The 23,715-nt window shown below is 45.9% G+C and overlaps 1 protein-coding gene across 1 annotated transcript in view; it reads left to right on the top strand.

Moving 5' to 3' along the window:
* LOC132396385 (excitatory amino acid transporter 2-like) overlaps positions 1–23,715 on the top strand; it is a 32,527-nt gene that overhangs the window by 1,916 nt on the left and 6,896 nt on the right. The window contains exons 3-8 of the mRNA XM_059973911.1: positions 3,738–3,988; positions 8,138–8,303; positions 9,472–9,598; positions 18,049–18,282; positions 19,005–19,199; positions 22,589–22,723. Of these exons, the coding sequence (XP_059829894.1) occupies positions 3,738–3,988; positions 8,138–8,303; positions 9,472–9,598; positions 18,049–18,282; positions 19,005–19,199; positions 22,589–22,723 (1,108 nt within the window). The remainder of the gene's footprint in view (positions 1–3,737; positions 3,989–8,137; positions 8,304–9,471; positions 9,599–18,048; positions 18,283–19,004; positions 19,200–22,588; positions 22,724–23,715) is intronic.

The following is a 23,715-nucleotide window of genomic DNA, read 5'->3' as shown; positions in this document are numbered from 1 at the left end:
CAGGTTAATGCCAGCTATCAAGTAGCCATCTACATTAATCCCATTTAGAACATAGAATAATACAGAACAGTATTTGATGTGGTTCTGCTCTATGTAAACCTACTCCACAATCAATCTAACTTTCCCCCCTACATAGCCCATAACCTTCCATTTATCTTACATCGATGTGCTTATTTAAGAGTCTCTTAAATGTCCCTTCCATACCAGCCTCTACCACCACTAATGACAGTGTAAAAAAAACTTACTCTGACATCTCCCTAAACTTTCCTCCACTCACCTCAAAGGGATGTCCTCTCATATTGGCCATTGTTGCCCTGTCTGTCCACTTTATCTATACCTCTCATAATCTTATGTACGTCTACCAATCCTCCATCGTTTCAAAGAGGAAACCCCTAGCTCATAAAGCATGTTCTCCAATCCAGGCAGCAACCTGGTAAATCCCCTCCGCAGCCTCTCCAATGCTTTCACACTCTGCTTAAAATGAAGCAACAATACTCCGTGCGGCCTTACCAGATTTTATAGCGCTGTGACATTACCTTGTGACTCTAAAAAACTCTGGTTAGTTTGAATATTCCTGTTGATGTGCAGAACCAGCACATAGTAGCTTAGACAACACACACAAAATGCTGGTGGAACGCAGCAGACCAGGCAGCATCTATAAGGAGAAGCACTGTCGACATTTCGGGCCGAGACCCTTCGTCAGGACTCGGCCCAAAATGTCGACAGTGCTTCTCCCTATAGATGCTGCCTGACCTGCTGTGTTCCACCAGCATTTTGTGTGTGTTGTTTGAATTTCCAGCATCTGCAGATTTCCTCGTGTTTGCGCGATAATAGTTTAGATATTGCCATGTAGATGTGTCTGAAGCCAGAGGTTACACAATAGGTTTAGAGGAAGGAGTGAGTGTGTAGTAGGGACCTGAGGGAGAACAGAGGCTGGTTTGAACCCAGAAGGTATTGTCTGAGAAGATAGTGGAGACAGATACTCTCACAACATTTATTCTGAATAGGCGCTTGAATCACTCGGGTACAAAAGGCTAAGGCCCAAGTGCTGGTACATGGGAAAAGTACAGATGACGACATTGACGTGGTTGGTTGAAGGGTATAAGAACATAGAACATAGAACATGGATGAGTACAGCACAGGAACAGGCCCTTCAGCCCACAACGTTGTGTCGAACTAGCTAAAGACTAAATTTTAAAAAGCCAAAAACTAATCCTTCCTAATGTCCATATCCCTCCATCTTCCTCATATTCTTGAGCCTATCTAAATGCCTCTTAATAGCCTCCAATGTATTTGCCTCTGCCACCGCACCAGACAGTGCATTTCGGGCATCCACCACTCTGAGTGAAAACTTAGCCCTCACATCCCCTTCAATGCATGCCTCCGGTATTAGACATTTCAAACCTGGGGAACAGATACTCCCTGTCTGCTTTATCGATGCCTCTCATAATCTTATAAACCTCTGTCAGATCTTCCACTGCACCAGAGAAAGCAATCAAGTTTGTCCAGCCTCTCGTGATAGCACATGCCCTCTGAACCAGGCAGCTTCCTGGTACACCTCCCCTTCACCCTCTCCAAAGCCTCAACATCCTTCCTATAGTGGGGCACCCAGAGCGTGGCCTAATCAGAGTTCCATAAAGTTGCAACATAACTCTTAGCTTTTGAACTCAATACCTTGACTCATAAAAGCAGGCATTCCATCAGCTTCTTAACCACCCTATCGACCTATGTAGCCTCTTTCATGGAGCTATGAACTTAGACCCCAAGATCTCTGCTCAGCATCACTATTTGACATTTACCCTTGACAGTACAATGCCTCCTTGCCTCCTACCAGGCTGCAACACCTCACATTTATCTGAGTTAGACTCCATCTGCCATTTCTCTTTATGTATGATAGAAATCTATGATTCTTTAAACAGTATAGCTTTAATTTCCTCTGTATTCACACATGTGATTCTATGTGCATGAGTATCTGTGTGTGTGAGTGAACCTGCGTGCAAGTGGCCATTACCACTGTCTATGCTTCTTACAATCTTTTTCACCTTTATCAAACTGCCTCTCAACCTCCTTCACTCTAAACAGAAAAGCCCGAGCTCACTCATAAGACAAGTTCTCCAATCCAAGCAGCATCCTGATATTGCACTCTCTCTAAAATTTCCACCTTCTCCTTATACTGAGGTGACCAGAAAATTAAGGGAAGACAAGTTAAATACAGCTTAGTTTGTAACTTTCTATACCTTGGTGATTCCAAGTGTTCACCAGATAATTTGTAAATGTTGTAAGTTTTCCTGCCTCCACCATCACAGTTTATGATTGTAAGTGAAACCTTCTGGCACAGGAAGAAAATAAAATTAACCATTGCAAATTAAAACTTAGAGGTGTTGGGATAGAAGTTGCTAAAAGTAAACACAAGAGATTCTGCAGATGCTGGAAATCCAGAGCAACACACACAAAATGCTGGAGGAACTCAGCAGGTCGGGCAGCATCCGTGGAAACGAACAGTCAACGTTTCGGGCCGAGACCCTTCGGCAGGACTGAAGAGGGAGGGGGCAGGGGCTCTATAAAGAAGGTGGGGGGGGGAGGGTGGAAAACCAATCAGAGGAAAGATCAAAGGGTGGGAAGGGGAAGCAGGGAGGGATAGGCAGGAAAGGTGAAGAAGGAATCTAAGGGGAAAGCACTATGGGTAGTAGAAGAAGACAGAGTCATGAGAGAGGTGATAGGCAGCTGCAGAAGGAGGCAGAGTGAAACTGGGATGGGGGAAGGGAGAGGGAGGGAATTACCACTTCAACTCTGCCTCACATTCCCATTGGGATATGTCCATACATGGCCTCCTCTACTGTCATGATGAGGCCAAACTGGGCAGTCTCCAGCCCCTTGGCATGAACATTGAATTCTCCAACTTCCGGTAATTCCCCCCCCCTTCCCTTCCCCCATCCCAGTGAAGAGATGGAAAGTTGATTGGTGAAAGAGATAAACAGCTAGAGAAGGAGGAATCTGATAGGAGAGGGTAGAAAACCATGGAAGGGGAGAAGCACCAGAGGGAGGTGATGGGCAGGTAAGGAGATAAGGTAAGAGAGGGAAATGAATCGGGGAATGGTGAAGGGGTGTGAGCATTCAATGGAAGTTTGAGAAATTGATGTTCATGCTTTCACCTTGGTGGTCATCCAGACACAATATAAGGTGTTGCTCCAACCTGAGAGTGGCCTCATTGTGACACTGAAGGAGGCCATGGACAGACGTGTCTGAATGGAATGGGAAGTAGAACTAAAATGGGTGGCCACTGGGAGATCCTACTTTTTCTGGCAGATGGTGCTCAGTGAACCAGTCTCCCAATCTACAGCAGGTGTCACCGATATACAGGAGGCCACACTGGGAGCACCGGATACAGTAGATGACCTCAACAGACTCATCTGAAAGGACTGTTTAGGTCCCTGAAAGGTAGTGAGGTAGGAGGTGTTGGGGCAGGTGTAGCACTTGTTCTGCTTGCAAGGGTAAGTATCGGAGGGAGATCAGTGGGGAGGGATGAATGAACAAGGGAGTCCCTGTGGAAAGCAGAAAGTGGGGGTGGGGGGAAAGGTGTGCTTGGTGGTGGGATCCTGTTGGAAATGGCAATCTAATAACAATAAAGGAATGTTCATGATAATGTTTAATGATTGAGCACAATACTGTCTGTGTTGGTAGATACCAACCCAGTACCAAAGTGTTATTACAAAGATGTGTTTTTCACCTTTTACAAGGTCTGTCTGGTCTTGATGCTAAGGCCAGTGGGCGCCTTGGGACCAGGGCCATGGTGTACTATATGTCCACCACCATCATTGCGGCAGTGCTGGGCGTGATCCTGGTGTTGGTCATTCACCCCGGAAATCCTGCGCTGAAGATGCAGTTAGGGGAAGGGCAGAAGAACGATGAGGTGTCCAGCCTGGACGCATTCCTGGATCTCATCCGAAACCTCTTCCCTGAAAACCTGGTGCAAGCCTGTTTTCAGCAGGTAAGAAGCTAGCAATTTATTTTGAAAAGCAAACTGCAGGGAACGTTGGAAACACCCAGTGGGTCAGGCAGCATCTGCAGAGAGAGAAACAGAGTTAATAGTTCAGCTTGGAAACTTTACATCATGAGAAAGCTAGGGAAGGCAACACAAGTGTCTGTAATTCGGTAAACACTAAGGCTACGTCCACACCAGACCGGATAATTTTGAAAACGCCGGTTCCGCGTAAAAGCGATAGGCATCCACACTAGATGTTTTTAAAAAATATTTCTGTCCACATTGAAATGGATATTTCAGCGAATCTCCTCCTACTAGGCATGCGCAGGACACATCTACCGAAAACAAACGACATGTTTGGTGTCGAATCTCGCCGTGAAAGTGTACGTTTGTGCAGATACAGACTAGAAAAACTTAAACGATGGGCAGCTGTTGGCTCTCATATGGGAGAACTTAAAACTAAAAAAAAACAAATACTGGAGCGTACGGAGACAACCGACAGGGAGTTCACAGACTGATTGACCGGGCTGACGACGAACATTGAAAAACTGACTAACTCGGTTGCATTAATAAAGCACCTTGTTAAATGTATAAAACATGTCTGCATCAGTGTTATCTTGTATTTCCATACAATGTTACATTAGGCTGTTACACATCTATTGTCAGAGAAGTATTTGCATAAATAGGTAAACCACCTTCATACGAGCAAGGACAGAAAACAGGGCAAAGTGAGTATACTTATTTATTCAGTAAGTTATGGATCAAAGTATTTGGTGAGTACATTTCTAATTCTTCTGGCTTCAGTTTTGTTGCTGTCTGTTCTGAAATTGTTAGGTTGCGTTCAAGAAAACAATGAAATGGCGCGCTGCCATCTGACAGCGTTTTCAGATTTCTCCAGTTACCCCGTCCACACTGCTCTGCCAGAGTGGCGTTTTCAAAATTACACACCCTGGAAAGCATTTCTGAAAAGCTCTGGTTTAGGGGGAAGAAAACGCCGTTTTAGTGTGGACGGAGGGTAAAAACGAAGAGGAAAAGCTTTGGTTACGGATTTATCTGGCGTAGTGTGGATGTAGCCTAAGAGAAAGGTAGTTGTGCTGGCTGCAAGAGAGCTGTGAAGACTTATTCATCGCAATTGCTCTGCCTGGAGGAGGTGTAAATGATTTCTAGATCATTTGTTTTGATCGCTTTAGGTTTAGGATTGTGGCGACCCACTTTCTGCGCAGGCGAACCGGCTCACAAATAGCCAGTGCGTGGGGGGAGACTTTGGTAATGCACCTTTGATGTCATTTCCACCCGGAGAGGGCAGGAGCTAGGGATTAAATGCCAGCGCTGCGAAGTTTGAGTAAACTAGTGTTGAAACGACTTACCGACTGCGTGTCATTATTTCAGTGCTGTGTGTAGCAAATCGCTACATTGGTGACCCCGACGGTCCAAACGGGATTTGGACCAAAGATGACCGACTCTTCATCTGTTCACGCAGTTTCGCTAAAATTGCCGACTTTCTGGACCACGTGTGTGGTTTAGCCAAGCAGAAGCCCAGTTCCAGATTCGGCAGATATCCTCTGATTCCGCGCGTTACTACCACGTGGTGAGCGCCCTTGACCAGGAGACGGCCGTCTAGGTTGTGGATTTCATACAGTCGCCCCCGGAAGAAGGCAAATATGAAGCATTCAAAGTGCTGCTCATTGGGACCTTTGGCCTCTCACGGCGTGAGCGGGGTGCCCACCTGCTTCACCTGGATGGTTTGGGAGACAGACTGCCGTCAGCATTGATGAACGACATGCTGTCCCTGGTTGACGGACACAAGCCCTGCCTCATGTTCGAGCAAGCGTTCCTAGAGCAACTGCCCGAGGATATACATCTGCTGCTGGCCGACGCAGTTTTCAGCGACCCCCGGAAGGTGGCGTCCCGGGCAGACGTGCTGTGGAAAGCCAAGAGGGAGAGTGTGGCGTCCGTCGGTCAGATTACCAGGCCACGTGCCCAACAGCGGACCAGACCAGGCCCAGCAGTGGGGCGCACACAACACAGAGGCAGGAGTGAGGAGGCCAGTGAACAGTGGTGTTTCTACCACCAGCGATGGGGCACAAAAGCCCGCCGTTGTCTAGAGCAGCCTTTAGAAATGAATCACTTTGAGCTCCTCTCGGAGTGAGGAGCTGCTCCCCATACTAACCCTGCTCACTGCTTAAGATTAGTTCACAGTGCTTTGGAAGTAAATCAGTTCATCCAGACTCCTGACAGACTGGTATCAGGGCAAATGGGAGTAAACTAGGAGTCTGGATTGCAAGAGAGTCGAAGACCGAAGGATGATAACGTCTTGATATTTGAAATGTTAAAGGGGTTTTATTGAGCAGGGGCAGCAGCGAACCTCTCCACCATCGAACGCATCTTCAAAAGGCAGCGCCTCAACAAGGCGGCATCCGACATTATGGACTCACACCATCCGGGACATGCCCTCTTAACGTTACTATCATCAGGGAGAAGGTACGGGAGCTTGAAGATGCACATCCAGAATATTAGGAACATATTTGGAGTACTGTGCACAGCAATGGTCCTCTTGTTTAAGGAAGGATGTTAACGTACAGGAAGCAATGCCAGACAAATATCTGGAATGACATAAATCTTTATGTGGAGAAATATTAACTGCTAGAGGAACTCAGTGGGTCAAGTAGTATGTGTTGGGGGGGGGGGGTGTAATTGTCAATGCTTCAGGTTGAGTCCCTACACATAGAATCAGAATCAGGTTTAATGTCACTGACATATGTCGTGAAATTTGTTGTTTTGTGGCAGCAGCACAGTGCAAGAAAACAACTATTAATAATTAAGTAAGAAATAATATAAAAACAATAAATAGGTAGTGCAAAAATAGTGAGGTAGTGTCATGGGTTGGTTCATTGTCAGTTCAGAAACCTGATAGCAGAGGGGAAGAAGCTATCCCGACAATGTTTGGTATGTGTTTTCAAGCTCCTGGACCTCCTCTCTAATAGAGAGCCCATTCCGGGTGATGAGGGTTGCTAATGATGGATGATGCCTTTCTGAAGATCGCCTTTTGAAGATGTCCTCACTGCCTGGTTCCCATGATGGAGCTGGCTGTGTTTGCAACCTGCTGCAGCTTTTTGTAATCCTGTGCAGTGGCCCTCCTATACCAGACGGTGATGCAACCCGTCAGAATGCTGTCCATGTAGACTCTTGTGAGTCTTTGGTGACATACCAATTCTTCTCAAAGCCCCAGTGAAATATAATCCACCAGCATGCCTTCTTCATAATTGCATTAATTTGTTGGACCCAGGACAGATCTTCAGTAAGTAATACCGAGGAACTTGAAACTGATCACCTTTTCCACTGCTGACCTCTTGATGAGGACTGGTGTGTGTCCCCTTGACTTCCCCTTCCTGAAGTCCACAATCAATTCCTTGGTCTTAATGATGTTGAGTGAAAGGTTGTTGTTGTGACACAACCCAACCAGCTGATGTATCTCACTCCTGTACGCCTACTCGTCAACATCTGAGACTCTGCCAACAACGGTTGTGTAATCGACAAATTTATAGATGGTGTTTGAACTGTGCAGAGCTACACAGTCGTGGGCGTAGAGAGAGTAAAGCAGCAGGCTAGGCATGCTCCTTGATGTACACTGGCGTTGATTGTCAGTGAGGAGGAGATGATATTTCTGATCCCAATATAAGGAAGATAGGCAGTATAAACAGAAGCAAGGAGGGGTGAGGCAGGGGCTGGTAGGTGACAGGTGGACCAGGAAAGGTGAAGGATGATGGGTAGATGGAGCAGATGGATGGTGAGAAGATGAGTTCTAAGTCGTTAGAAATACTTTCCCTCAAAGGGCCATGAAGGTAGAATCTTTGAACAATTTTTAAGGCAGGGATAGATATATTCTTAAAAAACAAGACGATGACATGTTACTGGGATAAGTGGGAGAGTAGAGTTGAGGTTGCAATTGAGAATGGTGGAACAAGCTTGAGGGACTGTTGCTCCCTGTTTGTAAGCTTGTATGTGTATTTGTTAGCATGATTTACCCTAAAAACCCCACCATCTCTCAACAGGTCCCTGCCCCTCCTGAGCAATGGGTTAGAATCTGTCAGGACAACAATGTTTATGATCTGGGATGTGCTTAATTAGTTGTCCTCTACTGGTCCCTCCCAACAGATACAAACAGTTATCAAGAAAGTGGAGAATCCCCCAGAGGATCAGAGCACTGCCAACATCTCGGCGATCATACTGGAAGTGGCGAACGACACCCTGGGAGAACCACAAGGACCCAGCTACACCATCACCAAGAAGTTGCAGTTCAAGGATGGGATGAATGTGCTGGGTAAAGTCATCTCAGCATTCACACTTCTGTATCTAACAGTGGGCCAGAAACTTTAGATGGGAGCATATTCGTCTTATTCCACAGCTGCCTAGGTGTCTCCACTCCTGCCCACAATCCCTTGTAGTGCTGACCAGGCTCTGCCATGTACTACACATGGAGAAAATGGGAATCAAGAGCATTGGTACATTGCTGCTCACAGGGGAACAAATGGAGAAGGAAATGCTCATTTTCTTCCTGAGGTAGCAATAACAAGAGACAGTCAGTCATAAACATGTCATAAACATGAATGTGGAGGGAGAGATGAGAGACCTCAGTACTTTGTCTTGGAGAAGGGCCTTGACAAATTCACCAGCTAGCTACACAGGCACAATCCTTTGTTTCTATGTTGTATTGACTGTGCTGTTGCTCACCCTCTGGCTCCTTCTCTTTAAGCATTGGATTTGTTTCTTCCTGTCAGCACCACTTTCCATTGTTCTGAACAGGAAACAGTGTAAATAGGAACCCTGGCTAACTTTCTCCCATCTGTAGGCACGGAGTGCTGCTTGTTCTTGAAAACTCCCTTCATTGAAAATTCCACTTATTGAAAGTGCCCTTGAGGAACCTCCTCCATTTGAAACAACTAATTAGACAAACTGTTCATTAAAAACCCTTTGATTGGAACAGCCTATTACCGAAACTATCTGTTAAAGACACTTCCCATTAGAAATAATCCCAGCTGCCTGTTAGAGGAAACCCTACTGGTTACAATGGGGCAGGATGGATATCACGGACTGTTTTATTGAGTTATTATTAGCAGGTTTAACATCATACTCAGACTTTCCAGTTCTGGTCCTGTAAGTCATGGATTTTAATTAGTCAGTAAAGACCATCTTGCCTTCAGCAGCCATGACTACAGTCTCTGCAATTCCCTTCCTGAGGTCTTTGTTTCAATCCTCGTCATCATTGGTGGCACTCTGAAACCTTGTCTTCAGCCCAACTTTTGGCCACATTCCCCTGTATGTAGTTTGTAAGTCATGCTTGTGTTGGGTCTGGCTCCTCAGAACCAGTTTGAGATTCCTGCCCATATGTAATTGGTGTTACTAGACTGGCTCTGTATGTGGCGAACAAGATTGGATTTATAAACCCATGACCACTCATGGCTTGCTTATTCTGTCCCACAATATTACAGGTGTGATTGGGTTCTTCATTGCCTTTGGTATTGCCATGGGGAAAATGGGGGAGAGGGCGCAGCTGATGGTGGAATTCTTCAACATCCTCAATGAGATCGTCATGAAGCTGGTGATAATGATCATGTGGTAAGAGCTACAAGGTCACCCACTGTTCAAACCAGCCATAGAATCTGTTGTTGCTGAGGCCTCATGTCCCTCAGACTTGCCCTACTCACTCTGAAATTAAACCATGTACCTGGCCTCATGCATTTTCTTTACTCATCGACTATCAAAGTCTCACATTGGGTTCAGTGATTACTGACGTTCATTATTGGTGTTGGTTTATTATTGTCACGTGTATCTAGTTGAGTGAAAAGCTTGTCTGGCACACTGTTCATTCAGATCACACCATTCAACAGTGCATTCAGGTAGAGCAAAGTAAAACAATAACAGAAGGCAGAATGAAGTGTGAAAGAGAGAGTGTAGTGCAGGTAAATGATAAAGGTCAGGATCATTATAGAATAGTTTGTGAGGTCTAAGAGTGGACCAAGGAGAGAACTTATAGCCTAAATCCACAGTTTCCAGTTAGTATAACACTTGATCACTCAACAATTAATCTAATAAGATTGGGAGGATCTTCTCCAATTGGAGAACCATGAGAACTTTGAGTAGATGATGAGGTCTAGTTTATTGTCTTTTGTACAAAATGCACAGGTGCAATGAAAAACTTACTTTCAGCAGCACTGGCACATTGAACCAATTAATCAGCATTCATGAGAGAAAAAAACATAAATTATACATACTTTTTACAAGACAGAACAATTAGAAGAAAAAAGGAAAGTCCATTTTGATGCAAGATTATAAAAATGGTCATTATGTTGCCAAACTAGTGAGTAAGGTTTGGCTAAAGGAGGGTGACTGAGTATTTGTTGGGTTGGGGGTGAGAAGTGTCATAGTGCACAGATCTGTGTGGTGGGTATCATCTGTTTCCTGATGACAGAGCAATTCCATCCCCCCTCTTTATACTGGCCATCTCACCTCTCCGCTCTCAATCCTGATGCAGGGTTCTAACCCAAAGCAAATGCTTCTCAGTCTGCTGAGTTCCTCCAGTAGATTCATTCCCTCATTAACTTCCTTTGTAATCTAACTTTCCCTCATTCGGGTCCTGTTGAGAAAATTCTTTACTGCTTTCCAAAGATTAAGCCCAGCAAATAGCAGCATTTATTCACACAGGGCTCTGTAGACAGCTGTAACACTGCCTCCACAATGCTGAGGGTTCCTATCACCCAATTCTACGCTTCAAGACAGAAATCAGTCTGTGCTTTTGGTGATGGTACTAGGAGCAGGGTGGAGGAAGGGAAGAATTCTTTATCTAATTAAATGACAAAGTGGGCTCTAAGACCCTCCTGCAATTATTGCACCCCCCCCCTCCAACCACTCTAAGCAAGAGTATTATGGGCAAATGAGCAGTCAGTCAATAAGTAGGATGTAAGTTAATTCATAGAAATTCAGAGTTTTCTTGATAAATCCTATTTAATACCATCTACACTTTAACCTCAGTGACTGTCGCATACTCATCCTTGTTCTCCCTTTCTCTCCCCTTCTGTCTCTCTCCCTCTCTCTTTCTCTTTCTTCCTTCCCTGTCTCACTCTATATTCCCTCTTCCTCTCCCTCTCTCTTTCAATCTCTTTCCTTTCTCTCTCTTACTTACCTGCATGATTACTCTTTATTTCTCACTCAAACTCAGCTTCAAAGCCTATACAGTTCTCATTGACATAGCTCTACCCCCACACCCAGGCATGGTACAGTTCCAGTCAATCTTGGAGGTTATGGAATACAAACTTGCCTCCTCTACAGAAACTATGCCAGAGTAGTGCAGATTAACGTTAGCCCTCTCCCTGCAGGTATCACTGCACCTGCTCCCAGATGTTGGCAGAGGTGAGACCCAAGCAATGATGCCATTTGAGAGTGGATCACGGTAAATCTGACCCCATGGCGGCCAAGGTCAGGATTGAACCTGGGTCCCTGGAGTGGTGGGGAAGCAGCACCACTTACTGTGCCAGTGTTCTTCCCCTCCCACAAAACTCTTGTCTCCCTGTACGAGGGAGATTATCATCATAATAGCTGACTGACTTCAGTCGCAAGATGGGTTCAGGGCAAAAATATCCACTCAACCCATTAGCGAAGGGTGGCCGCCAGCATAACTGTGTCCCACCGAGGCCCTGGAAACAATATCTACACACTGGCCAGCTGATCCACTTTACATAACTGTGTCCCACCGAGGCCCTGGAAACAATATCTACACACTGGCCAGCTGACACACTTTACATAACTGTGTCCCACCGAGGCCCTGGAAACAATATCTACACACTGGCCAGCTGACACACTTTACATAACTGTGTCCCACCGAGGCCCTGGAAACAATATCTACACACTGGCCAGCTGATCCACTTTACATAACTGTGTCCCACCGAGGCCCTGGAAACAATATCTACACACACTGGCCAGCTGACACACTTTACATAATTGTGTCCCACCGAGGCCCTGGAAACAATATCTACACACACTGGCCAGCTGACCCACTTTACATAACTGTGTCCCACCGAGGCCCTGGAAACAATATCTACACACTGGCCAGCTGACACACTTTACATAATTGTGTCCCACCGAGGCCCTGGAAACAATATCTACACACACTGGCCAGCTGATCCACTTTACATAACTGTGTCCCACCGAGGCCCTGGAAACAATATCTACACACACTGGCCAGCTGACACACTTTACATAACTGTGTCCCACCGAGGCCCTGGAAACAATATCTACACACTGGCCAGCTGATCCACTTTACATAACTGTGTCCCACCGAGGCCCTGGAAACAATATCTACACACACTGGCCAGCTGACACACTTTACATAATTGTGTCCCACCGAGGCCCTGGAAACAATATCTACACACTGGCCAGCTGACACACTTTACATAATTAAGTCCCACCGAGGCCCTGGAAACAATATCTACACACTGGCCAGCTGATCCACTTTACATAACTGTGTCCCACCGAGGCCCTGGAAACAATATCTACACACACTGGCCAGCTGACACACTTTACATAATTGTGTCCCACCGAGGCCCTGGAAACAATATCTACACACACTGGCCAGCTGACACACTTTACATAATTGTGTCCCACTGAGGCCCTGGAAACAATATCTACACACACTGGCCAGCTGACACACTTTACATAATTGTGTCCCACCGAGGCCCTGGAAACAATATCTACACACTGGCCAGCTGACACACTTTACATAACTGTGTCCCACCGAAGCCCTGGAAACAATATCTACACACTGGCCAGCTGATCCACTTTACATAACTGTGTCCCACCGAGGCCCTGGAAACAATATCTACACACACTGGCCAGCTGACACACTTTACATAACTGTGTCCCACCGAGGCCCTGGAAACAATATCTACACACTGGCCAGCTGACACACTTTACATAACTGTGTCCCACCGAGGCCCTGGAAACAATATCTACACACTGGCCAGCTGACACACTTTACATAACTGTGTCCCACCGAGGCACTGGAAACAATATCTACACACTGGCCAGCTGACACACTTTACATAATTGTGTCCCACCGAGGCCCTGGAAACAATATCTACACACTGGCCAGCTGACACACTTTACATAATTGTGTCCCACCGAGGCCCTGGAAACAATATCTACACACTGGCCAGCTGACACACTTTACATAATTGTGTCCTACCGAGGCCCTGGAAACAATATCTACACACTGGCCAGCTGACACACTTTACATAATTGTGTCCCACCGAGGCCCTGGAAACAATATCTACACACTGGCCAGCTGATCCACTTTACATAACTGTGTCCCACCGAGGCCCTGGAAACAATATCTACACACACTGGCCAGCTGACACACTTTACATAATTGTGTCCCACCGAGGCCCTGGAAACAATATCTACACACACTGGCCAGCTGACACACTTTACATAATTGTGTCCCACCGAGGCCCTGGAAACAATATCTACACACACTGGCCAGCTGACACACTTTACATAATTGTGTCCCACCGAGGCCCTGGAAACAATATCTACACACTGGCCAGCTGACACACTTTACATAACTGTGTCCCACCGAGGCTCTGGAAACAATATCTACACACTGGCCAGCTGATCCACTTTACATAACTGTGTCCCACCGAGGCCCTGGAAACAATATCTACACACACTGGCCAGCTGACACACTTTACATAATTGTGTCCCACCGAGGCCCTGGAAACAATATCTACACACACTGGCCAGCTGACACACTTTACATAATTGTGTCCCACCGAGGCCCTGGAAACAATATCTACACACTGGCCAGCTGACACACTTTACATAACTGTGTCCCACCGAGGCCCTGGAAACAATATCTACACACTGGCCAGCTGACACACTTTACATAACTGTGTCCCACCGAGGCCCTGGAAACAATATCTACACACTGGCCAGCTGACACACTTTACATAATTGTGTCCCACTGAGGCCCTGGAAACAATATCTACACACTGGCCAGCTGACACACTTTACATAACTGTGTCCCACCGAGGCCCTGGAAACAATATCTACACACTGGCCAGCTGACACACTTTACATAATTGTGTCCCACCGAGGCCCTGGAAACAATATCTACACACTGGCCAGCTGACACACTTTACATAATTGTGTCCCACCGAGGCCCTGGAAACAATATCTACACACTGGCCAGCTGACACACTTTACATAATTGTGTCCTACCGAGGCCCTGGAAACAATATCTACACACTGGCCAGCTGACACACTTTACATAATTGTGTCCCACCGAGGCCCTGGAAACAATATCTACACACACTGGCCAGCTGATCCACTTTACATAATTGTGTCCTACCGAGGCCCTGAAAACAATATCTACACACTGGCCAGCTGACACACTTTACATAACTGTGTCCCACCGAGGCCCTGGAAACAATATCTACACACTGGCCAGCTGACACACTTTACATAATTGTGTCCTACCGAGGCCCTGGAAACAATATCTACACACTGGCCAGCTGACACACTTTACATAACTGTGTCCCACCGAGGCCCTGGAAACAATATCTACACACACTGGCCAGCTGACACACTTTACATAATTGTGTCCCACCGAGGCCCTGGAAACAATATCTACACACTGGCCAGCTGATCCACTTTACATAACTGTGTCCCACCGAGGCCCTGGAAACAATATCTACACACACTGGCCAGCTGACACACTTTACATAACTGTGTCCCACCGAGGCCCTGGAAACAATATCTACACACACTGGCCAGCTGACACACTTTACATAACTGTGTCCCACCGAGGCCCTGGAAACAATATCTACACACTGGCCAGCTGATCCACTTTACATAACTGTGTCCCACCGAGGCCCTGGAAACAATATCTACACACTGGCCAGCTGACACACTTTACATAATTGTGTCCCACCGAGGCCCTGGAAACAATATCTACACACTGGCCAGCTGACACACTTTACATAACTGTGTCCCACCGAGGCCCTGGAAACAATATCTACACACTGGCCAGCTGATCCACTTTACATAACTGTGTCCCACCGAGGCCCTGGAAACAGTATCTACACACACTGGCCAGCTGACACACTTTACATAACTGTGTCCCACCGAGGCCCTGGAAACAATATCTACACACTGGCCAGCTGATCCACTTTACATAACTGTGTCCCACCGAGGCCCTGGAAACAATATCTACACACTGGCCAGCTGACCCACTTTACATAACTGTGTCCCACCGAGGCCCTGGAAACAATATCTACACACTGGCCAGCTGATCCACTTTACATAACTGTGTCCCACCGAGGCCCTGGAAACAATATCTACACACTGGCCAGCTGACACACTTTACATAACTGTGTCCCACCGAGGCCCTGGAAACAATATCTACACACACTGGCCAGCTGACACACTTTACATAACTGTGTCCCACCGAGGCCCTGGAAACAATATCTACACACTGGCCAGCTGATCCACTTTACATAACTGTGTCCCACCGAGGCCCTGGAAACAATATCTACACACACTGGCCAGCTGACACACTTTACATAACTGTGTCCCACCGAGGCCCTGGAAACAATATCTACACACTGGCCAGCTGATCCACTTTACATAACTGTGTCCCACCGAGGCCCTGGAAACAATATCTACACACTGGCCAGCTGACACACTTTACATAACTGTGAACCAACGAGGCCCTGGAAACAATATCTACACACACTGGCCAGCTGACACACTTTACATAATTGTGTCCCACCGAGGCCCTGGAAACAATATCTACACACTGGCCAGCTGATCCACTTTACATAACTGTGTCCCACCGAGGCCCTGGAAACAATATCTACACACACTGGCCAGCTGACACACTTTACATAACTGTGTCCCACCGAGGCCCTGGAAACAATATCTACACACTGGCCAGCTGACACACTTTACATAACTGTGTCCCACCGAGGCCCTGGAAACAATATCTACACACACTGGCCAGCTGACACACTTTACATAACTGTGTCCCACCGAGGCCCTGGAAACAATATCTACACACTGGCCAGCTGATCCACTTTACATAACTGTGTCCCACCGAGGCCCTGGAAACAATATCTACACACTGGCCAGCTGACACACTTTACATAACTGTGTCCCACCGAGGCCCTGGAAACAATATCTACACACACTGGCCAGCTGACACACTTTACATAACTGTGTCCCACCGAGGCCCTGGAAACAATATCTACACACACTGGCCAGCTGACACACTTTACATAACTGTGTCCCACCGAGGCCCTGGAAACAATATCTACACACTGGCCAGCTGATCCACTTTACATAACTGTGTCCCACCGAGGCCCTGGAAACAATATCTACACACACTGGCCAGCTGACACACTTTACATAACTGTGTCCCACCGAGGCCCTGGAAACAATATCTACACACACTGGCCAGCTGACACACTTTACATAATTGTGTCCCACCGAGGCTCTGGAAACAATATCTACACACTGGCCAGCTGATCCACTTTACATGCGGGTTGGCTCAGAGGTAAGAGCCACATCGCCATCTCCACAGGTAACCACAGATGAAGAGGTGCAAATTCTGATCAGCAATGATTGAGTACTGTCAAATAATATGAGACCATATGACCATAAGAGATCAGTGAAGAACTAGGCCATTCAGCCCATCAAGTATACTCTGCCATTTCATCATGACTGATCCATCATGACTCAATCACATGCTCCTTTCACACCCTGACTTATCAAGAACCTATCAACCTCCACCTTAAATACACCCAAGGACCAAGCCTTCACAGCCACCTATGGCAACAGTTTCCACAGATACACCACCCTCTGGCTAAAGACATTTCTTCTCACTTCCATTTTAAATGGACATCCCTCTATTCTGAGGCAGTGTCCTCTGGTCCTAGACTCCCCCGTTAAAGGAAACATCCTCTCCACGTCCACTCTATCTAAGCCTTTCAACATTTGATGGGTTTCAATGAGATCTCCCCTCATTTTCCTGAATTCCAGTGAGTACAAGCCCAGAACCATCAAATGCTCCTCATATGATAAGCCTTTCATTCCCGGAATCATTGTTGTGAATCTCCTCTGGACCCTCTCCAATGCCATCACATCCTTTCTTAGATAAGCAGCCTAAATCTGCTCACAATACTTCAAATGAGGCCCCACCAGTGTCTTCTACAGCCTCAGCATTACATCCTTGTTTTTATCTTCTAGTCCACTTGAAATGAATGCTAACATTGCATTTGCCTTCCTCACCATAGACTCAACCTGTAAGTTAACCTTCAGGGAATCCTGCACAAGGACTCCCAAGTCCCTTTGTGCCTTGGATTTTTTAAATTTTCTGCCCCTTTAGAAAAGTCTATGCTTTTGTTCCTTCTATCAAAGTGCATGACCATACACTTCCTGACGCTGTATTCCATCTGCCATTTTGCACATTCTCTTAATCTATCCTTCTGCAGCCTCCCTGCTTCCTCATCACTACCAACCCCCCACCTATCTTCGTGTCATCTGCAAACTTGGCCACAAAGCCATCAATTCCATCATCCAGATCACTGACACATAACATAAAAAGAGGTCCCAACATCGACCTCTGTGGCATACCACTAGCCACCAGCAGCCAATCAGAAAAAGCTCCCTTTATTCCCTCTTGCCAGTCAGCCAGTCTTCTATCCATGCTAGTATCTTTCCTAATACCATGGGCTCTTATCTTGTTAAGCAGCCTCATGTGTGTCACCTTGTCAAAGGCCTTTAAAAAAACAATAATTCTCGGAATTCCACACAATATTTCTGCGTTCTTATACCCACCCCTTCAAAAGTGAATGGGTCAGGTGGAGAATTTAATTTCTATCTGTGCAGGTTTTAATTAAGTCTCCTGCTACAGCCCCCAAACCCACAGCTGTCCCAGATGTGAAGTTGCTGCCCAGCGTTGTACCTGATAAAGTTCCTCCCTAACCCTTGTCTTTCTCCTTTGTGTTACTAAGGTACTCACCCCTGGGTATCGCTTGTCTGATTTGTGGGAAGATTGTGGCCATCGAAGACCTGGAGGTGGTTGCAAAGCAACTGGGCATGTACATGGTGACAGTAATCACTGGGCTTATCATCCATGGAGGCATAATCTTGCCGCTGATGTACTTTGCGATAACCAGGAAAAACCCTTTCTCCTTCCTAGCAGGCATCTTCCAGGCCTGGATCACTGCACTTGGGACAGCATCCAGGTACAGTCCTATCTGTGGGGTAACCTTGTAGAGGTTTGCAAGATTGTGAGAGGCATAGATTCTGTAGATAGGCACACCCTCCTTCCCAGAGTGAGGGAGTCTAAGCTGAAAAGGGACAGTTTAAAAGGGACCTGCGGGGCAAGCTTTTTTTTTCACACAGAGGGAAGGAGCTGCCAGAAGAAGTGGTAGAAATGGGTGCAGTTATATTTCAAGGACATTTGGAAAGGTAAGAAACACTTAGAGGGATATGTGCAGGATGCAGGCAAATGGGAGCTTAGTCAGCCTGGACAAGATGGGCTGAAGGGCTTGTCTTCATGCTATAAAGGGTGAAGGAAGCAGTGGTGGGGAAAGGTGAGGAGGCAGGCTGAGGGAGAGTGTGGAGCAGAGGAGGTGGGTGGAAAGATGTGGAGGACTGTGGGGGGAAGTGAAATATGATGGGAGCAGGGAGGAGTGGAGAAGGGGACGAGAGCATGGATGGGGGAGAGCAGAGGTTGCCTGCAATGAGTGAAGTGGGAGCAGGAAGCAAGGGTGGGGGTACAGTGATGGGAACAGCACACTGAGATGAGGAGGGGAGAGCCTGAACAGTCATGCTGCACCTTGGAGGTAATGAAAGGCCTGGTGTTCGACAGAGAGCTAAAGCAGTCTGCGTCAGCCACTGAGGAAGGGACAGACCATGGGAGCACAGGATAAGGAAGCTGATGGGCTGCATTTGTGTTTTTCAGCGCTGGGACCCTGCCTGTCACTTTCCGCTGCCTGGAGGAGAACCTGGGCATTGACAAGCGAGTGACCCGCTTTGTTCTTCCAGTCGGTGCCACAATCAATATGGATGGAACTGCCCTCTACGAGGCTGTGGCTGCCATTTTCATCGCCCAGATGAACAACATCCAGCTGGATGCCGGACAGATAGTGACTGTGAGGTGCGTTTGAAGCTGTCACCACCCTGTACCCTCCACTCGAGAGGTCAAGGTTGAGGGGGTTCATCTCTGTCAGTCACACCCTGCCTTTGTACTGCACGTGGAGGCAGTGTGAAAAGAGAATTCAAACCAATTTTCATCAGCACCATCCAAATAAATGCCAGTTCCACCTTCTCTGTGAGGTCAACAGCACAAATCTCTTTGCATCGTTGTGCTGTTTATGCTTTTCAGTAGATTTATTTATGGTTACTAGGTAGACTGTTCACTCTGTGAGCTTCATACGAGCAGGGGTTTTCATTGGATCCTGTTGCAAGGGCTCAAGGGATTGAGTGATGGGGGAGGTTTAACAGGCTAGGACTTTTGGGAGCATAGGAGAATGAGAGGTGATCTTAAAGGGGTGTATAAAATCATGAGAGGCTTTCTGTAGATGGGGTTAATGCAAAGGGTGTTTTTCCCAGAGTTGGGGAAATAGGAACTAGAAGGTATAGATTTAAGCTGAGAGGGGAGAGATTCAATACAAACCTGACAGGCATTATTTTTCATTTAGATGCTGGTGCCTATGTGAAATGAGTTGCCAGAGGAAGAGATTGAGACAGGTATATTAAGGTTCGAGGGTCATTTATTATCAAAGTATGTATGCAGTATACACCTCTGAGATTCATCTTCTCCAGATAACAATGAAACAAAGTAGGCCATGGAAGCTGTCCAAAGAAAAACATCAACCCCACCCCGCCATGCGCAAAAAAAAATGAGGCAAATGGTAACAAGAACATTAACTCCCCACCCCCCGACCACCTGCAAAGAACAAACAAGTTGTGCAAACAGCAGCAAGAAAGAATGAGTGAAAACACAGAATATAAAAACATAAAATCGAAAGAGTCCAAGTGAGCTACAATCCAATCGATAAACCACAGACCCAGAACTTTGGTACCAACCTCCAACAGCGTCGAGGAGAAAGAGAGACCATTTGGACACAGGGACCTTCCCTTGGGAGCACCGAGCAAGAGGGAGAGAGAGCGAACATCACACACATATGCCTTCCTCTATTCCAACTTTTTAACAATTCAAAGACATTTGGACAGATATATGGATATAAAAAGTTTAGAGGAATATAGAAAAAATATGTACAAAGGGGACTAGCTTGATTTTGATTGGTGTAGACTGGTTGGTCCAAAGGACCTTTCATTCTATGATTAATTGCTTTTACGTATGCTCCTTTAGGGTAGTGCATCAGCCTACAGTTCGTTCAGAGAACTGATATTGAACATAAATTAGCGAAAGGCTTGGGGGAAGAAATTTTCTCATAACCACAGCACCATTTTTTCTGGTGGTTGTTATCTGACAGACAGTTACTATCTGCAACTGAGAGTTAGGCTGCTAGAAATGTTTGTTCCTTTACAAATAATTTTGATTAGCAAATCACTGCTGAGGAACCTTTTGGATTATGTGGAGAGATGCCTCGGTACAGGAACACAGTAAAAAAGGGAGTCGACTGTTCAGCCCTCATACCTGTTTCATCATTCAACACTATAGGGGCTGATCTTAACCCCAACTACTTTTTCCTGTCCTATCTCCATTTTCCTGGATTCCCTTATGCCCAGAAAACTGAGTTTGGAATGAACTCAGTGATTGCACGAGAGAACAGGCAGGTTCATGAAAGGAAAGCTTTAGATTTCGGCTCAGGTTTTATTGTTATGGGCATCCATACCTTTTAAATGCTAAGAAAACTCAAAGATTCAAAGTACATTTATTTATTATCAAAGTATGTATGCAGTATACAATCCTGAGATTTATCTTCCCACAGACAGCCACAAACCAAACCATGGTACCCATTCAAAGAAAACAATCAAACCCCAAATGCACAAAAAAACAAATCGTGCAAATGGCAAAAATAAAAATGAATGAGAAAATACAGAATATAAAACACCAGATGAAAAATCATCAAAAGCTTCTAAGCAGATTCATTTCTGCTCAGATCAGCTTCAATCAAGTGCTTTGGGGCTTGTTAACTTCAGGCTGCAGAGCCAGTCCTTTGCCAATCAAAAATTGCACAAAATGCAACAAAAAAAGAAGCGATCAGAAACTGGAAAATGAGTTGTGCTTTTTGCAACAACAGCACAATTTGTTACAAACATAAATTAGATCCGTTTAAATTAACATAAATTATGCATTGGTAAGATGACAAAATAAACAAAAATAATCATGATGGCATTGTGAACTTGAGAAGGACAGCAGATGCTGGAAATCCAGAGCAACACACATAAAATGCAGGAGGAACTCAGTAGGTCAGGCAGCATCTGTGGGGAGGGGAAGGGGATTTTTTTTACCAGAAGGAGAAATTGATATTCACGCCATCATGTTTGAGCCTACCAAGATGGAATATAAGGTGTTACTCCTCCACCCTGACGGTGACCTTATCTTGGCACAAGAGGAGGCCGTGGACTGACATGTCAGAACAGCAATGGAAATAGGAAGTAAAATGTAGAACGACTGGGAAATTCTGCTTGGAGTGGAGGTGCTTGGCATTTGAGCACATTGAGAGAAATATAGTCTGACATGGATTTAGGGTTTTACAGGTTGGTTCAAGTACCTAATGGTGTGAGATCTGAAGCTGGTGTTGAACATTGCTGAGAGGGATATATGTCAAAAGCAGGCATATGGGACTCGCTCAGGTAGACAACTTGGTGGTCATGGATGAGTTGGGTCAAAGGGCTTGTTTCCGTGCTTGATTACTCTATGAATATTGGACTCCAATTCCAAAGATCCACCATTTGTTGTGTGAAAACATTTCACCTCAGCTCTGTCCTAAATGGCAGGCTTTGAGGAGGAGCATCCAACAGCATCGTGTGGTAATATTTGGGTCCTTGCTCTGATGGTGAAATGAAGGGAGGGAAGGACATATAAAAAAGGTCAGATGCAAAATCATCTGTGGTTGGAAGCCACAGTAGAGAGCAGGGTGTGGTACTGGACTGAGGCCATGGAAGTATTTATCTGAGATGAACCATTCAGAACTATTAATCATAATGCAGACTGAAGAGAGGTCAATAGGTAGAGTAAGAGTGAAGCAGTTTTGTAACAATAAAGAGATTGTCAGCAAACAGGACCCAGTAAAGGTGGAGGAACAGCAAAATCTTTCCAAGACTTGATGGTGAGAATTTAGGAGCGCAACTTTCAGGTGGTGGTGTCCCCATGCTTTTCTTGCCCTTGTCCTTATAGCTGGTAAAGGTGGTGGGTTTGGAAACACTGTCTCAGTGAGGTTGCTGTAAATGGTAGCACAATCTGTCGCTACTCTGCAGAGACTGGGAAGAAAATGAGAGCAGTGCTGAAACACTAGTGAACAAAGTGCATGTCTGCCTTTGATAAAGAGACTCTCGGTCATGATTGTTTTGCAGCTTGACAGCAACCTTGGCCAGCATTGGAGCTGCCAGCATTCCCAGTGCAGGACTGGTCACCATGCTCCTCATTCTCACCGCTGTTGGACTCCCCACACAAGATATCAGCCTGCTCGTCGCTGTGGATTGGCTGCTGTAAGTAAAACTATCCCTATTGAAAGTCCTTTGGGTAAGTTTCTTTTGTCCTAACTTTCATTCCAAAACTAGGGCCACTTCACTTGGGAAAAAAATTCAACCATTCCCTGCAGATAAGTTAATAAATTTCACGTCACATGCCGGTGATAATAAACCTGATTCTGATTCTGAGATGATAGAAATCTGAAATAAAAACAACCACGCTGAGGGGAAAACCCATCATATCTGGAAAGAATCAATGTTTTGGGTCTGTGGCTCTTTGTAAAACTGGGAAAGAGAGAAATACAGGTTAGTTTTGGTGGATTAGAAGATACTGGGGAGATTGTAGAATAAAGGGATGATACTTGATAGGATGAATCAAAATGGCTTAATGGGGCAGTTAACAGCACATTAAACTTCAAGAATTGAATAGCAGGATAGTGTTCATCGGTTCATGGACTGTTCAGAAATCTGATGATGGAGGGGGAAAAGCTGAATTGTTGGCTTGGGTCTTTAGTCTCCTATACTTTCTCTCCAATGGTAGCAATGAGAAGGCATGTCCTGGTTATAGATGCTGTCTCCTCGAGGAACCATGACTTTAAGATTTCCTCAATTTTCTGCTGGCCGCCTTGTAAATTTAGTTACTTGTGGATTGGATGAAACTTCAGTGGGTTTGTGGTTTTGTGGGCCTATCAAGTGGAGGAAGTAGTGGCAATAGATACTGTCCCAGTGCTTTGCTGGAATAGCCTGGAGCCTCTACTGGGACAGTGGCCTGTTCACAGTATTGCTCAATGGATGCTCTCCTCCCTTCTCATAGAAATAAGCCGATCTCTCCCCATAACCATCCACCAGTTAGGCAGATGATACCCTGATGCATCTAATGCATGGTGAATTGTGGGGGCCCAACGCATGATGGCACCACCAATTGGAGTAGGTTGCCCTGACGAAGCTGCAGTGAGAGTAGGAGTTAAATGGCCCAGTATGTGTGGGCCTTGAGCAAGCACTGCAACATG

This window comes from Hypanus sabinus, chromosome 7 (genome assembly GCF_030144855.1).
Source record: "Hypanus sabinus isolate sHypSab1 chromosome 7, sHypSab1.hap1, whole genome shotgun sequence".
In the NCBI taxonomy this organism is placed as follows: domain Eukaryota; kingdom Metazoa; phylum Chordata; class Chondrichthyes; order Myliobatiformes; family Dasyatidae; genus Hypanus; species Hypanus sabinus.
Note: the sequence above shows the minus strand (reverse complement) of the source record. Positions and strands in the feature narration are given on the sequence as shown.